The 16,391-nt window shown below is 42.5% G+C and overlaps 1 protein-coding gene across 1 annotated transcript in view; it reads left to right on the forward strand.

The window, feature by feature from the left end:
- The first annotated feature begins 1,466 nt into the window (after window positions 1–1,466).
- Window positions 1,467–16,391, forward strand: part of STK24 (serine/threonine kinase 24) — a 35,330-nt gene continuing 20,405 nt past the window's right edge. The window contains exons 1-2 of the mRNA XM_087726668.1: window positions 1,467–1,642; window positions 11,094–11,324. Coding sequence (XP_087582794.1) covers window positions 1,598–1,642; window positions 11,094–11,324 — 276 coding nt within the window. The 5' untranslated portion in view covers window positions 1,467–1,597. The remainder of the gene's footprint in view (window positions 1,643–11,093; window positions 11,325–16,391) is intronic.

Here is a 16,391-nt window from a genome sequence, read left to right on the forward strand (position 1 = left end):
AGCATCCAAGGTCATGTGATCAAAATGCAGACACTTAGCAACTGACTCATATAAGTGACAGTTGCAGAATCCTGGGGTCATGTGATTCCCTTTGCAACCTTATGACAACGGAGAAGCCAGATTCACTTAACAGCCGTGTCACTAACTTAACAACCGCAGCAATTCACTTAACAACCGGAGCAAGAAAGGTCATAAAACGGGCAAAATCCACTTAAATGTCCCACTGAACAACAGAAATTTTGGGCTCAATTGTGGTCGAAAGCTGAGGACTACCTGTACCTCACACTTTAGAAAGCCAAATTAAGGACCTTGCACCCCAACAGATCTTATTCCGAATTCGGTCAATTAAAAAGAAAAAAAAACCCAAACACATCCGGCACTGAGGGGGCTCATTTTGTCATCGGGTCGAACCGGAAAGGCCCCAGCCCTCGGGGAAAAAAGATGCCTAGTGTCGGGATTTCAGGCAAATGAAATAATCTGGGTCCCCCCCCCCTCGTCCGCACCTGCCCCGGGCCAGGCGCAGGTGTCCGTTCGGGCTGGATCTGCAGCCGAGGCGGGAGTCGGCCAAGGTCGCCCTCTGCGGCAAAGGCGGCGGGAGGAGAGCAGGAAGCGGCCCAGCCCTCCTCCTCCTCCTCCCAGCTCGCGGCCGTTCAAGGGCGCTCGCTCCGCCTTCCTCCGGCCGCGGGTCAGCGAGGGGCAGGCAGGAATCGGGAGGACGTTGCCCCGCATTAGAGAGGCATTAAAGCCTCCTCAGGCGGCTCTGGCAGAAGCCGCAGGCGGGCTTCCCTTGCCATCTCCCCCCCCCGCCCCCACTGGGCCCCTAAGGTCGCAGGGAGCGCAAGCCCCGGAGTTGCCCTTGGCCAAAGGAGGCGGGTCAGAGAGCCCGTTAGGGACTCGGGAGACCCTCCCGGAAAAGGACTGCAGGGAAGCACCCTGGAACGAGACAGGGCAAAGCGGCTCCTTTGCTTGGACCGGGACTCTTTTTCCCCCCACGCGTCCCTAACACGTGGTTGGGAATCAAGAGCGTTCAAGATGCCCCCGCACCGCTGCCTCCTTCGACACGGCTGGATTAGGGCCTCCTGCAGGCGAGGAGCGAGCCTCTCCCTCCGACGCTCCCACCTTGATCGAGAAATAATAATAATAATGAAAAGTCCTCCCAGGGATCAGCTGGGAGGAAAGGGGGGGGCAGAAAGACCCGGAAAAACCCCGCGCGCTGCCTTCCTCCCTCCTCCCGCTTACGTTCACCCCCCCACTCGCGGCGTGCCCCCCCCCGTCCGCCAGGAGGCGGGGCCGCGCTGCCTCCGCCTCTTTTCCCACCCGGCTGTTGTGCGCGCGCGCGCGCAGCCCAGCAGCCAGCCAACCAACCAACCAGGCAGCCTCCTCTCGCACGTTCCTTCCGTACTCGGTCCCTGGTTCTTTCTGGTGTGTGTGTTGGGAGGGAGGGGGGGAGTTGGGGAGCGGAGGATCGCTGTGCGGAGCGGAGACCGATGTGAATCCTTCGGGTCCTGTCCGGAGCTGGTGGAAGGGGGAGGGGGGCTCGAGGGGAGGAGGAGGAGGAGGAGGAAGAGCAAGCGCTGCTTCTGCCGCTTCCGTCATCATGGCTCACTCCCCTGTCCAGCAGCCCGGCCTGCCGGGGATGCAGGTGAGCAAGCAGCCCCGCTTCCCTTCCCCACTCCCCACCCCACCGGCCTTCTCTTGCCTCCTCCCTCGCTTTCCCTGCTTGGGCTGGAAGCCGCTCTGGGCTCCTGGCGGGAGGAGGGCTTGCGGGGGGTGGGAGGGGGGGGGTCCGCTGCGGCTATCTGGTCGGGGGCTGGCACGAGGCTCCTCGCTCGGCGGGTGTCAGCCCCGGCAGCGGGCGGGGAGAGGGGCGGGCGGGGAGGCACGTGCGGAGAGGGGGCGAGGGGAGGCGGGGGCCGCTGGTGCAGCCACTCTTCCATCTGCGCCCCTGGCAACCAGGGAGGGCGAGGAATGCGCCCCTCTCGTCTCCTCCCTTGCCGACTAAGTTGCCTGGGTTGGCCAAAAAAACCAAACCGACCCAGACCCACCTTTGCAGACCCCTCTTGATCTGCTGGAAGAAGGGTTGACCTTCAGGGCGTCCTGCGCTGCTCCCCTGTGTACGTGCCCAGCTTCTCATTTGGAGCTGACTTGTAGAGGACACCGCAGATGTTATTTGGGGAGCCATCTCCCTCCCTCCTTCCCACCCTTTCCTCGTTTCTCTCCCCTCTGCACTCTTTCTCTCTCTCTCACCCCTATTCTCCCTCTCTCTTCCCACTGTCCCCCCTCTCCTCTCCCCCTCTCCCTTTCTCTTCTTCCCCACTCTCTTTCTCTCTCCCCCTATTCCCCCTCCCTCTCCCCTCTCTTTCCCCTGTTCTTCCCACCTTCTCCCCCCCCCCCGCAGTCTCCCTCTCTCCTCCTTTTTCTCCCTCATGCACTCTCTCTCTCATCTCTATTCTCCCACCCTTTTCCCTTTCTTCCCCCTGTCCTTCTCACCACCCTCTCTCTCAACCCACTCTTCCTTTCTCTTCTTTCCTCCCCCACTCTCTTTTTCTCTCCTCCTCTATTCTCACTCCCACCCCCTCTCCTTTCCCCCTGTCCTTCCCAGCCTCTCCTTTGCTCTCCCTCTTTCTCCCCCTCCCTTCCCCACTCTTTCTTTCAACATATTCCTCCCCCCCACCCCAACTCTCTCCCTCTCTCTTTTCAATGCTTTATATCTTCACTTGCTCTTTTGGTTAATGTTGGTTAACAAAATCAAGCTGTAGGAAGGCAGCATTGGGATGGCATTCCTGAGGTAATCCTTGGGGGTGGGGGTAGAGAGTTTAAAATCTACATTTTAAGAAAAATCACTAATGAAAAGGATCCTTTCGGACTCTTCTACTTTGATGGCTATGTTTTACAAGTGGTGTATGGACTGTGCCTATACATTTGAGAGACTGAATGGGAATAGGGAAGCTGTAGCTAGAAAAAACCCTGTGTAGTGGACTTCAAAGGTACTGTATCTTTTTGTTTTGAATTCAATGCCTGATAACTCAAATCCTCAATGACTTGTGCACTTTAGGAGGCCCTGTGAATTCCAGAGATCTGAAATGTTGTATAGGACCTCATCTTATATCCTGTAGATCAAAAAATGGAAGTGGGAGGAGAGTTTTGAACCAAAGATACTGGGTTTTTCCTCAATTAGCAGACTCTGTATAGCACCCAGAATATTACCCAATTTCTCTGACCTCAAGATTATTGTATGTCCAGGTCCTTTGCTGAGATAATTGATTTTTGTCATACCGGTAGTTCCTTTCAAAAGTCACCTTCTTCCATCTTTTAAAAAGACATTAATTGGATGCTGAAGTTTGATCCTATTAGCGTTTGACTAAGAAGCAGAAGTTATAAAGATTCCATGTTTTCTGTTTCCCCCTCATCTTCTGGTTATTTCTCATTCTCTGCTGCCTCCTCCAATAACTGTACTGGAGTACAGTTAAACGAGGGTTGTGATATACACATATACACAAAGACTTTTTTAAAAAAAATTGGGTCAAAATAAATTATGACTACTTACTTTGTTCCTACCTGGCAGGTAAGCTGTCTTTTGGCAGGTAAAAGTCCACTACAGTGATGGGTCCAGGATCATAATACAAGAGTCTCCAGGATCCTCTTGGACAATGTTGGATTTCTGTGTGAATTCAACGTAGTTTACATGGTTTGAAATATAGGTATAATTATTGGTGGAAGTGAGATTCACCCTGATTGGACTTCCCGGTGTTGAATTATAAATGGCAAAAATAGGACATTTTTACTTTTTAAAAATGTAAGTCATAGTTTAACCTATCTCAAAATGCCATCAAAAGGGATTTTAAAACTTTGACAAATACAGTACGATATTATCCAAGTACAGCTATACTTAAATATGTTTTTTTAAATGGGGAGAAGACTACTTAAAGTTCTCATTGGATCAATCTTGTATCCAGTGGATCAATCAAGTTGTATCAGAAAATTGTATATAGGTTACCTGTTAGTCTTCTACCCGCCACAGCATAATTGTGTGAATGGCACCTTATAGCTCAATTCTTCTGAATCATTTCTCAAAAAGAGTTTCCAACATTATTCCACAATATCTTCATATAGTAAGTCCTTTTATTTTACATTTTTAACTTATTGCCTTAGTTTTTTGCAAATATATTCTATACAGGTAAATTCTCGACTTATGACCACAATTGAGCCCAAATTTTTTTGTTGCTAAGCAAGAGAGTTGTTAAGTGAGTTTTGCCCATTTCATGATACTTCTTGCCACAGTTGTTAAGTGAATCACTGCAGTGATTAAGATATTAACACAGTTGTTAAGTGAATCTGGCTTCCCCATTGACTTTGCTTGTCAGTAGTTCGCAAAAGGTGATCACATCACCCTGGCCACTGCAACCATAAAAAATATGATTTAGTTGCCAAGTGTCTGAATTTTGATAACGTGACCTTGAGGATGCTGCAGTGGTCATAATTTTAAAAAAATGGCTGTAAGTCACTTGTTTTGGTGCCGTTGTAACTTCAACAGTCACTAAACAAATGGTTATAAGTTGAGGACTACCTGTATTTTATTTTTAAGAAGGCTTTTTGACTATCTTAAATTGAAATGATCAATTCTTCAAAACTTCCTAGCCTACTTGTCTTATGTTAGTTGGGCGGGGGGCGGGGGGAATCCTTACAATTTAAACCTTTGGAAAAAAATTCCCTATTGTTCATCTGGAATAATTTGCTATGTAGTCATTCCCAAATGTTTTCCAGGTGTGTTGTAATGCAGTTCCTGACCTAATTACCAGTATTAGCCATGCTGCCTGAGGATGATAGAAACTTTAGCTGAGCATACCTGGAAGGGACATCAAACTGGTTAAGGCAGCATTGTTTGCTTATTTATCAAAATTACATATTTCAGATGCTCGCAGTGAAGCCAACCCATGTAGTTAAACAAGTCAGCAGCAAGTACAATAAAATCAAGCACACAATGGAGATGGACTGTGATTAACTCTCCAGCTTCATTTTAGTGGCCCTTAAGTGACTTCACAGCATAACTTCTTACATTTCGGGAAGCACAAAAAGGGAAAAATCAGTGCTATAGATGAATCAGCTTCCTTTTTACTCATTGACCACCACCTTTCTGCAACGATTATGCATCTGTATATATTTTTTACTTTTATTGCTATTTCAGCCAGAGATCCCTAGAATTCTGTGTACTTCTAGGTAACGCTAAAATGTAAAAAGTTACTAGTACTCGTAAAAAGACTTGCTTGTCCAAAGAAAATGCATCTGGTTATTTTATTACAGCACTAATCTTTAAATGTATTTGTTATTTGACCCCAGTTGCCTGTGTGGGCATTTGCAGGCAACAGTCTCACTGGGACTAACAAAAAGTGTTGCTTGTGCACACACAGACTTTGAAATGGTTAAGCACAGGTGAGCTTTGCAAAAGATGTAGCTATTTTAATGCTCCAAAGACAGAGATCCTTGCTTTATTTTAAAGTATTCCGGGAAACGTCTCTTGAAAATGCTTTGTGTAGCTCTTGTGCTTAGAATCATAATGTCATTCAAAATGAAAGAGAATATAGGGTATACCTAGCTGATTTTCTGTACATTCCTTCCAACACCATTTTGTCGAATTGAGGTGAATCATTTTGAGTTCCAGTTGTCTTGAGGAAAGGGAACAAACTATTCAGTTGCTCAGGACTTTCCAGTGCGTGGTTGCTGCTTAATTAATTTGGGCTCTTAATATTTTTAAATAGGATTTACTTTTAAATAGGATTAATGAAAGAGCAAGTTAAAAATACAGGAACTTTGCTGAAACTATGTGGACCTGGTTCTGCCTACATACCGTATTTTTCAGAGTATAAGACGCACATCTCCCCCTAAAAGAGCATGCAAATGTTGGTGCGTCTTATACACCGATTACAGCCATTTTTTGGCCTCCTGAAGCCCTGCCCCGCATCCCATTTTTGTGAAAAATGGGCCATTTTTCAAGAAAAAAAAGGGGGGGGGTTACATTCTCCCACCCCCCAGAAGCTCTCTGCAGGCTTCAGTAGGGCTGGGGGAAGGTAAAAATGCTCCAGTTTCAGTGAAAAACGCTGGGGGAAGGCATTTTTGCCTTCCCTCTGCACTGCTGAAGCCTGCATACTCCTCCTGGGGGGCGGGGAGGACCAATTTTTTTTCTTACTACCTCTTTGAAATCTTGGTGCGTCTTATACACTGGTGGGTCTTATAGTCCGAAAAATATGGTATTTACCTTGAAATCTATGATAGAAGAAAATTGGGATTTAGATATATCATCATTATTATGTCCTACCTACACACACACACATGTTTAGATAGTCAACTCAAAGCGTTATATTTATATTTGGCATGTTGGATTCTTGTGTATATCTACAGTATTAGGATTAGCACTAAAAAGCCTATTGAACATGGAATTTTATATCCTGTTAATAGTCTTTCATGCCGTATGGTTATAAATTACTGTTGAAAGTCACAATTTCAATATCATCTTCATGCTTTATCAGTTTTCCGTTCTCAGTTGCACTTTGTTTCTTTATTGCCTGCTTCAGTATTTAATCTAACACAGATTAATCTAAGACAATTTGGAAAACCTTTGGCTCTCAGGATGAATTCCCGGCATTCTTCTCCACATTCTGTGAGACAGATTGTTGTCTAAACCTGAACTGATGCTTATGCTTAAGTAGACATTTATTCTCCAAAGAAATGAGGTTAGAAATAAAGTGGAACCGTGCCTCTGGCTGTACAGGTAGTCCTTGAATTACGACCATAATTGGGCCCAAAATTCATGTTGCTAAGCGAAACATTTGTTGAGTGAGTTTTGCCCCATTTGATGACTTTTTTTGCCACCGTTGTTAAGTGAACCATTGCGTTTGTTAGTAATATTAAGTGAATCTGGATTCCTCATCGATTTTGTTTGTCAGAAGGTCGCAAAAGTGGATCCCATAACCCCAGCACATTGTAATCGTCATAAATATGAACCCGTTGCCAGGCATCTGAATTCTGATCACGGGACCATGGGGATGCTGCAACAGTCGTAAGTGTGAAAAATGATCATAAGTCACTTTTTTTCAGTGCTGTTGCAACTTTAAACGGTCACTAAATGTGCTGTTGTAACTTGAGGACTCCCTGTACCGAGGTGCTCCCTCTTCACGGTGTATAGGAGGGTTTAGGGGCTGAGAGATGACTTAATCTTTCTTCAGCCTATGCAGGATGCCTCCAGCTTGGGTTGGGTCATTGTTGACTTTTAGCAATGCCTGGAATCCTTGACTTACAACTGTTCATTCAGTGACTGCTCAAAGTTATGAAAAAGATAATTGACGTACGATCCTTCTCTGAAGTTACGGCTATTGCAGTGTCTTCAGTCATGGGATCAAAATTTGGCTGCTTGGCAGCTCAGTTGCACTTATCTCCCCCCCCCCCCATCCCCTTCCCATTTCTACCCTTTGGGCCACCCTGCACCCTACACCCTGCCTTGCAAGCAGACACAAAACCCTGTGGCTTTAGGGCTGCAAGAAGATCTTGAGTCACAGCAAAGTGACTCAGGCAAAGCCCCTGGAAGTCATGGCTAACCCAGCCTGCCCCAGTTACCCCCAAACCTTGGTGCCCAGGAAGCCCCAGCAAGCATTTGTTCACCCAGCTGCCTTCTCCCCCAGTTCCCCACACCCACTTTTGGCTTTGTCTCATTGCCTTGGCTGTCTCCTTTTTGGCCCCGGGACCACCACGGTGCTCCAGCATCTCTGGCAAACATTTCATACATGTGTCTCCCCAGCCTGGCCCAGTAGCATGGTGCAAATAAGAATACCAGCCCATGGTGTAAGGCCCGAAGTGGTTTCACCCAATGGGAAAACGCTGCAGGTTGGAATAGGGTTGGTTCATACTTCCTACCTGTGGCTCTTCTGTGTTTTTTCACTGGGTGAAACTAGTTCTGGTTTTCCTCATTGGCTGGCATCCTTATTTTTGCCAGGCTGCTGGATCAGGGTTTGGCGGCAGCAGGGGCTGGTGGTGGTGAGAGGCACCTGTTGGAAGCATTTGCTGGAGAAGTTGGAGACAACCTGAAAAGACGGCAAAGGCAGTGAAGTGCTTCTGCTTCATCTGTGATGGTTGGGCACAAGTGGTAAAAGGATCGTGTGGGGAGGTGGGAGAGAAGGCAACTAGGGGAACGAATGCTGCTACTTACTGGTCTTCCCAGACGCTGCGGTTTGGCGCTGGGCTTCTGAAGTGGACTGGAGTGGCTGTGGCTTCTCACTGCACTGTAGTCTCAATGCTGCATGCTTTTGGGGGGCTGCCTCTACCCACTAGGCAGGGTGCAGGGCAGCCAGAAGGGCAGAGATGGCAGGGAGATAGGCAGGTGGAGGAAATTAGAAAAAACACACCTGCACCGCAGTGGCGCAGTGGCTAGAGTGCAGTACTGCAGGCTATTTCTGCTGACTGCCAGCAGTTCGGCAGTTCGGGTTTCACCAGCTCAAAGTTGACTCATCCTTCCATCCTTCTGAGATCAGTAAAATGAGGATCCCAGATTGTTGGGGGCAATAGGCTGACCGCTTAGAGAAGGCTGTAAAAGCACTATGAAGCAGTATATAAGTCTAAGTGCTATTGCTGTTGCTACTGAGATTTGGGAATGGGAGAACTCGTGCCCAAAGTATCTTGGATATGGATGGGTATTCGCTTAATGACCTGCAATTCTCAGTTAACAGGGAGTGCTGGGATTGAGGTTTCCAAGTCACATGACCTCTTGCTTTATGACCACATGGCTCAGGGATGCATATTCGAGTCCCATTTGTGGTTGTAAGTTGGGGACTATCTATGCAGAATATAAAATTGCCTACCTCCCTAAGCAGGTGCTAATTGGCCAACTGTGTTTTGCACTGTGCATAATTAATTGTACAGGTAGTTCTTGACTTATCGACAAAAATTGAACCCAACATTTCTGTTATTAAGTGAGACATTTGTTAAATGAGTTTTGTCCCATTTTATGCCCTTTCTTGCTACAGTTGTTAAGTGAATCATTGCAGCTGTCAAGTTAGTAACAAGGTGGCCAAGTGAATTGACTTTACTTGTCAGAAGGTTGTGAAAGGTGATCACATGACCCTGGGACCTTGCAACCATCATAAACATGAGTCAGTTGCCAAGTCTCCTGAAATTTGATCACATGACCATGGAATGCTGCAATGGTCATAAGTTGTGAAAAATGGTCATAAGTCCCTTTTTTCAGTGTCCTAGCATTTTTGAATGGTTACTAAGTGAACTGTTGTAAGTCAAGGACTACCTGTAATTGCACAAAGTGTGTGAAGCAAACATGGATTTCTTACGTTTCAGGGTTTCTATGTACCTGGGTAGAAAAAAGATTGATTAAATTATTTTGACTAAACTAACTGAAATTCAACTTTCCCTTCAATAATGTATGCAAAGAAAAAGGAATTTATGACCTCTAATCTCCAAAAAATGTTCACTCACACCAATAAATCTAAATATAAACTATCTAGAATCGTTACGGTATTGCTTTGTTACCATAATGAAATACATATATTACTATATTACTTATTTGCCATGAGTATCATGATAGATTTCCTTTGTAAATACTGCCTAGATTCATTTCAATGCATTTTCCTGAGAAGAGATACATAGGTTTCTTAGTTTTTTTCTCCAAAAGGTTCATAGCACAGAACCATAGAAGGAAAATACTTTCTGGTGTGTGAACTGACAGTTGCTGACTTCATGAGCATGATCAAGTTATTATTTTGACCATAATGGTTTACCATTGCTACTTCCAGGAAGTGCTTTTTTAAAAAAAGTTTCACCATCGAAACCATAGGCATAACCTTTTTCTCCTTGTGTGCCGAAATTGCATGTGTGTGACACCCCACGCCACCCGGCGCCCTGTTTTGGGCTTAGCAGGCATCCCTGAAGCCTCCTGAAATCAAAAACAGGGCGTGGGGGAAGTGCCACATACACCCGTGCTCCCACCCCCTTGCATGCGTGTGCACGCACGTCTCCCACATGCGTCACAGAGATCCGAAAATCAGCTGGCTGGCGGGAGGCGCATGTGCTTGCACAGTGGAACTGAGCTGGGCGACGCCTCATGTGCCTGTAGGGAGGACTCCACATGCCACCTGCCATCACGGTCATAGGGAGTTCATGGCATCCCAATTCTGCTTAGATTTTCTTGACATCAGCCAAACTAAACTGGAGTTAAACAGCTTAGGTCCTTTTTTATTATAAGTCAAATATATTCATTCTGTGCCTATGCAAAAATATTGATAACAAAAACAGACTAATTAAAATACATCTTTCAGTAGCTGATGATGTGGATCAATTCTGTGGAAGTCGCAGTGGCAAACTATTCCAGTGAGATGATAGCTTGTTATTTTTCCTTGAGCTGCCTTCCTCATCCTTTCCCACTATTTCAATTTATGGTTGTTACCTATGAAGATTTGTAACCCACACAAATGTGGATGGAGTTTTAATCTTAAATAATAATGGAAGTTCAATAATGGTGTTAACTTTGTGTAATGTTTAAGTTATACTTGGCTGTGATCAATCTGCTCTCTTTTGCTTATAATTAAAAGATTTATTACAGCACTAGTATATTTAATATTAGACTCCACAGTGTGAAATTGCATAATTTTATTGAAAAAGGAAGTTAAAGTTTTGCTATCATGTTTGGAGATTGAATTTTAAATTGTTGAGATAGGTGGCAAACGTTTAATAAATAGTGTGTAAAGCTTAGTCTTCAAAGTAACTGCAGAGATAATGGCCAAAACACAATACCATATACCCTTGTCTTCTCTTCACCTTTGTCACTCACTTCCTCTTCCAATTTTGTTTTGTTTTGAACCAACTTCCTAGTTGTTTGCTGAAGTCCTTCAGTTTTGCAAACCCCCAAATATAATAAACCTATAATTTTTAAAAAGCAAATATTTTCCCCCCTCTACTTTTGCTTTATTTTTCATGAGTCCTTTGTTTTGAGTCCTTTATATATCTTGTTTCTGGAATTTATTCCGTGTTAAGTGGAAGAATCAAGAATCCAGTAACCTCAGCTTTATTTATTATGTTCATTGAAATATTTCTTGCAGAATTTGAAGGCAGATCCGGAAGAACTCTTTACAAAATTGGAGAAGATTGGCAAAGGTTCGTTTGGTGAAGTTTTTAAAGGCATTGACAATCGAACACAGAAAGTTGTTGCTATAAAAATTATTGATCTTGAAGAAGCGGAAGATGAAATAGAAGATATACAGCAAGAAATAACAGTACTCAGTCAGTGTGACAGTCCATATGTCACCAAATATTATGGGTCTTATTTAAAGGTAAGTCTTTTCTTCGCAGTGTGCCTATTTCATGAATCAGAGTATTTGTAAAACATCTAATAATGAAGCCCTCTGACATTTGGAAACCTAGACAAAATGAAACGTTCGTTCATTCTCTAAGACCTTTCTGTTTATGTAGAGGCATCAATATATGCTGAAAACTGATCAACATAATATTGACGTACATGTGTTCTTATAAAGTCAGAATATTTAGAGAAGGTGTATATATATGTTTATGTACATGCATACATGTATGTGTGCTATAGGAGGCTAATATATCCCCACACATAACTTTTTCATGAATAAATACAATGTCAGTGCTAATTTAACCTTTTAATTACTAGTTTTCTTATGAAGAATCTTGGGAGTTGTCATTTGGAAAGCATCCAGAATGCAAGATAATCCTGACTCATTTTGCAGGTCTTATCCGCAGCGAGGGAAGTCATTTTGCACAACTCTCATTTCTTGTCTCCTTTCATTTGCAATACCTGTCACCAGTGCTGACGGTTTCCTTAGCTTGGGAGGCCTCCGAATATTTGGTTTTGTATTTTGAAGTTTTGAAATAGCTCTTGATCTGACAATTTCAGGAACTATCTCCCTCACTGTTGAAGTTTTCTTGACATTAAGACCAGGCAAAAAGGCTCTCTTAAAAGTTTTCCTAACTTGTTTCGTGAATACCCCGAAGAGAGTTTTCTCTTATCCTGCGTCCTACTATGGAATGTACTTCTGTTAGGAGATGTTCTCAGTAACAAATATCACTGTGGTTAAGAAAAGTCTTCCTAGCCTAGCCAAAAGTCTTGTTCATCGGAATAAGGGAATAGTTGAGGGTAACTGCTTTTATAAGATTTTACTTAGGTCAATATTTTTAAGTTGTCTATCCTGAAGGTAACTAAGATAGTTAAAGTGGATATAAATCAAATAAATGATAACTTTGGTGTAGTTATTGAAGGAGCAAAGCAGAAGCTCCTAGTAATTCTTGATCCAATAAATTTTAGATGATACTTAATCTAACACTTAGGAATGAATAGGAATGGACCATGGTGGAATTTTCAGATATGTGGTCAGAAGTCTTAAGAGTTGATTTCTGGAACCTGGAAATTCCTGTAGGGCTCATGTGACATCAGGTACCAGTGTCCACGATGGTGTGTGGTTCTTCCTTTTGCCTATGTCTAGAGAGATAGTAGCTGAGGCAGAGTTACCATAGGTAATTCTCAATTGCTAATAGTGTGTATGCTGTGTGTATCCAGGTTTTGTACGTCCGTCTTTAAGATCTTGTCTTGAATGTTTGGGGGTCTGTGAGAGTAGAAACAGAATGGTATAAATTGGAAAAGCCGCTGTATTTTCCTGTAGAAACTCTACAGAGATGCCAAGTTTGGTATTAAAAGAAACAGTGCATGAGTGAGTTTTGTAGTTTGGAGAACGAAATGTTCTCAGCTTTGCAGAATTGGATAAAAGTTCTTGAAGGTCACTAGATCTGTCCTGGAGAGCTGTGTCATTACACAAGGGTATTTCAGTCACTATTTGATTTTCGTTTTGCACCTGTAGTACACTAACACTGTGTAGTCTAAGAGTCTATATTTAAATTAAGTCTAGGAAGAGGATCATCATGGTAATAGCATGGATGGGCTAGGTGCTGAATCATTGTTGCCTTCCCTACCATCACGGTTAATAGGAATTCCTGGTTTCATTTTTTCCCCCTTTTCCACTCATCCAACAAGATACAGTGGGATTTCATGGCTTTCCTCAAGCAGCATCGAACATGCATCTGCAGTATAGTTGTCCTTCAAAACAGACTTTAGAAACGGATCATTATTTCTGTTTCATTCTTCTATTTCCCCAGAAGGTGGCGCTAAAATGTCAAACTGTCTTGTGGTCTTAAATGCGCGCTGAGAGACTTGGAAAAAAAAATAGGCAAAATAAGCAATCCTCAAAATATCCACAAACCTTTTAGAAATATAACTTACAGAAGATAACAGATGCTGAATAAAATGTTCTCAGAATCCAATTGGCACAAAACCAAGGCTTATCAAAGTCAAATGGGTAATATATCTGAAAGCTTATAGAGAGACCTATGTTGGAAATGTAAGATATCTTGCAGAATAAAAGTATTTTAAACTCTTGGTTTTTTTGGAAGGACAGTTGTGTGGGTGATGTTTGATAGATGTTCAGGGTGAAGTGAATGGCGTATGCTGTCACTACAGAAGTAGAATCTAGGGATTTTTGCGATAACCTCTACTTATAACCTTTATTATAAGTCTTCCATATCTTCTTAAAGATATTCTAAAAAAACAACTTATATATACAATAGTTCAGGGGTGTCAAACTCTTATTTCATTGAGGGTCACATCAGGGTGGTGTTTGACCTCGGGTGGGTTGGGGGCGTGGCCAGGGTGGACATGGACATTTTTGTTGGCAGTGGGTTGCATGAGGCCGTTGCAGCTAAAAACGGGCGCTCGGAAGGACCACGTGCACCGTTCCCAAGCTCCATTTTTGATGGCAGAGGCACCATGGGCCAGTCTTTCGCTGTTTCCAGGCGACCCCGTGGGCCAGATCCAAGTGTGGGCCTTGAGTTTGACACCCCTGAAATAAATGAACTGTTACAAATTTAGCATTATCTTGATTATGGTGTAGTTTGTTTTTGCTTATTTTCCTTTTTATTTTTTGCTTTCCTGTAGATATATGGTTGATTTTATTCCAGTTGGAAGTACAGTAGATACTTTCCAAATTTGTTGGGTTGGTCATGTAGGGTTGATTGTGGGATTGTATTATAGGTATACCTCGCTTAATGACTATGTTTAGTGAAGGTTTGAAGTTATGATGGTACTGAAAAAGTACTTTTACAACCATTCCTCACATTTATGACTGCTATAGTGTCCCGTGGTAATTTGATTTCTATTTGTGCACTTAACAACCAGCTTCTAACAAGTCAATGGAGAAGGCGGCAGTAAAATCACAAGTCATGGTTACCTGATGTCTTGCTTAATAACCCATGGTGATTTGCTTAATGATCAAATGGGAAATGACATCATAACTCAATCTTTTGCTTAGCTACAGAGTTGCTGGTATAAGACTACCTTTAATGGAATATTGCCATATTTGTAGCAAAAAGAGGAAAGAAATGACATCTGTCAATAAAAGCCGAATGCTGTAACTGAAAAGTAGCACAGAAATAATTGTCCAATGAGTTATGAGATTGAAAATGTCTGAATGGGAGAGCTGGCTCCACTTTTGGCCAATTTTGTTACAGGCCACAAATTTTGAAATCCTTAAAAAGAAACAGCAACAATTGTATGGTATGTAATAGTCATGCATAAAGACTATAATTTTAAAGTCTACAGCTCCCTATCTCTGTGTTAGATTTTACTGTAATATAGAAAGATACAGAAATGTAAAACTATGTTGTTTAGACAGATGAGGTATTTTGTAGTGATTTGTATGCCGTGATAATGTAGATAAAATTTAAAGTTTGACTAAGAATCCAGTTTAACAAATTGACTGATGTTACTAATAAAACATTCATATGGATATTACTTTCCTATCACATTGAAGCTATTTGTGTTACAGCTTCCTTATTTGTCTCCCAACTGTAAGTTATGTTAGAATTTGTTTTGCCAAATATATTCTTCATTGTTTGTTAAGATGTGCATTTTCCCTTGTGGTTAACCTTGTAGCTGAGTGGAAAACTAAACATGACAGACACTAATATTTCTTTTCTTGCAAGTATATTTTATATATCTAGCACTAAGGATTAGCATTCAGAAGATAAATTGGAAGTCGATCTGTATTTCCCCTTAAAAAAATACCAATATCTCAAGGGCATTGTTAGGTAAAATGATCAAACATGTATAACTTTTTCAGTTTCCAAACCTTTTTAATGTTTTAAGTTACTGCGCAATTATTGACAAAGTTAATTCAGTCTTAGAGAAGAAGAGGTTTTTCACATCAAGTTATGAAAAGACCATACTGGCACTTGGATTTGAAATAAAACAGCGTTCACATTTGGCATTAATTCTTGATGTCCTGCTGCATCACCCTATCAGAACTTAGAAGTTTTCATAAATGCTTGCTCTTCCCTTTTTTCCTGTTCTGTTTGACCTCATTGCAGCTTCAACAGCAACTGAACAAACACAGGTTTTACTTGTTCTTCTGGCAAAACAGGCTCTTCTCTGCAGATGCTTATATTTCTGTGGATTTTTAACATTTTATTAAAAAGTTTATTATTACAAGAAACAGTTCCTGTTTTTGAAACACAAATCCACTTTTTGTAATCCAAAATATTAGTTAATGAATCTGCATTTTGCTTTTGTAAAAATGTTACACGAAAAGCTCCAGAATTTCCCTGAGCCAAAATTCATAAATTGAGAATAGAGACTAAAGTAAACTTTGTATGTATGTATGTGATACTCGTACACACATATATGCATATATCTAATAGTAGTACTGAAGTTGTTCTAAGGTGGCAGAAGCCAAATATTAAATTCCTGTGAAATCATTTCTTTAGTAGATGTGTCATGAAGAGTATGTGTTTCTCAAAGAAGTCTTGCCACACATCCTTTATTGTGGAAGCGCACAACCACACTACCAAATGTGTTTATTACACCTGTTTCCAAGAGATGCAGTCGTCTTCTTAAAAAAAATGGGTGAAGTCATCCTGACTTTAAAATGTGGAGTATGCTCTAGGAAGCTGTGTTTTGGAAACTGAAGAATAGATTTTAGGATTGCATACAGGTTATTATTTATTTATATGACTGCCCATCTCACACAGGTGACTCGCATACAAGATTTAAAAACTTGAAAACCATAAGCCCACTGCTCAAGGGTGAACAGTGTCTCCGTTGATAAAAAAAAAACCACATCAGTAACAACAGAATTCAGCTAACCTTCTGACCCAAATCTGGGGGAAGACTTCCATGTCTTCCATGCTTTGTGAAAGACTAATAGGATCATGAATCTCTGAATCTCTAGGGTAGGAATGTCAAATTTGTGGCATCACATTGTCATCATGCGATGTATCGCTAAACCAGGAATGGGGTGGCCAGCGCATAACGCATCCGGCCCTTGGGCTGC

This window comes from Thamnophis sirtalis, unplaced genomic scaffold, assembly GCF_051295495.1.
Source record: "Thamnophis sirtalis isolate CommonGarterSnake01/CBP01778 unplaced genomic scaffold, rThaSir2_p1.2 scaffold_12, whole genome shotgun sequence".
Lineage (NCBI taxonomy): Eukaryota > Metazoa > Chordata > Lepidosauria > Squamata > Natricidae > Thamnophis > Thamnophis sirtalis.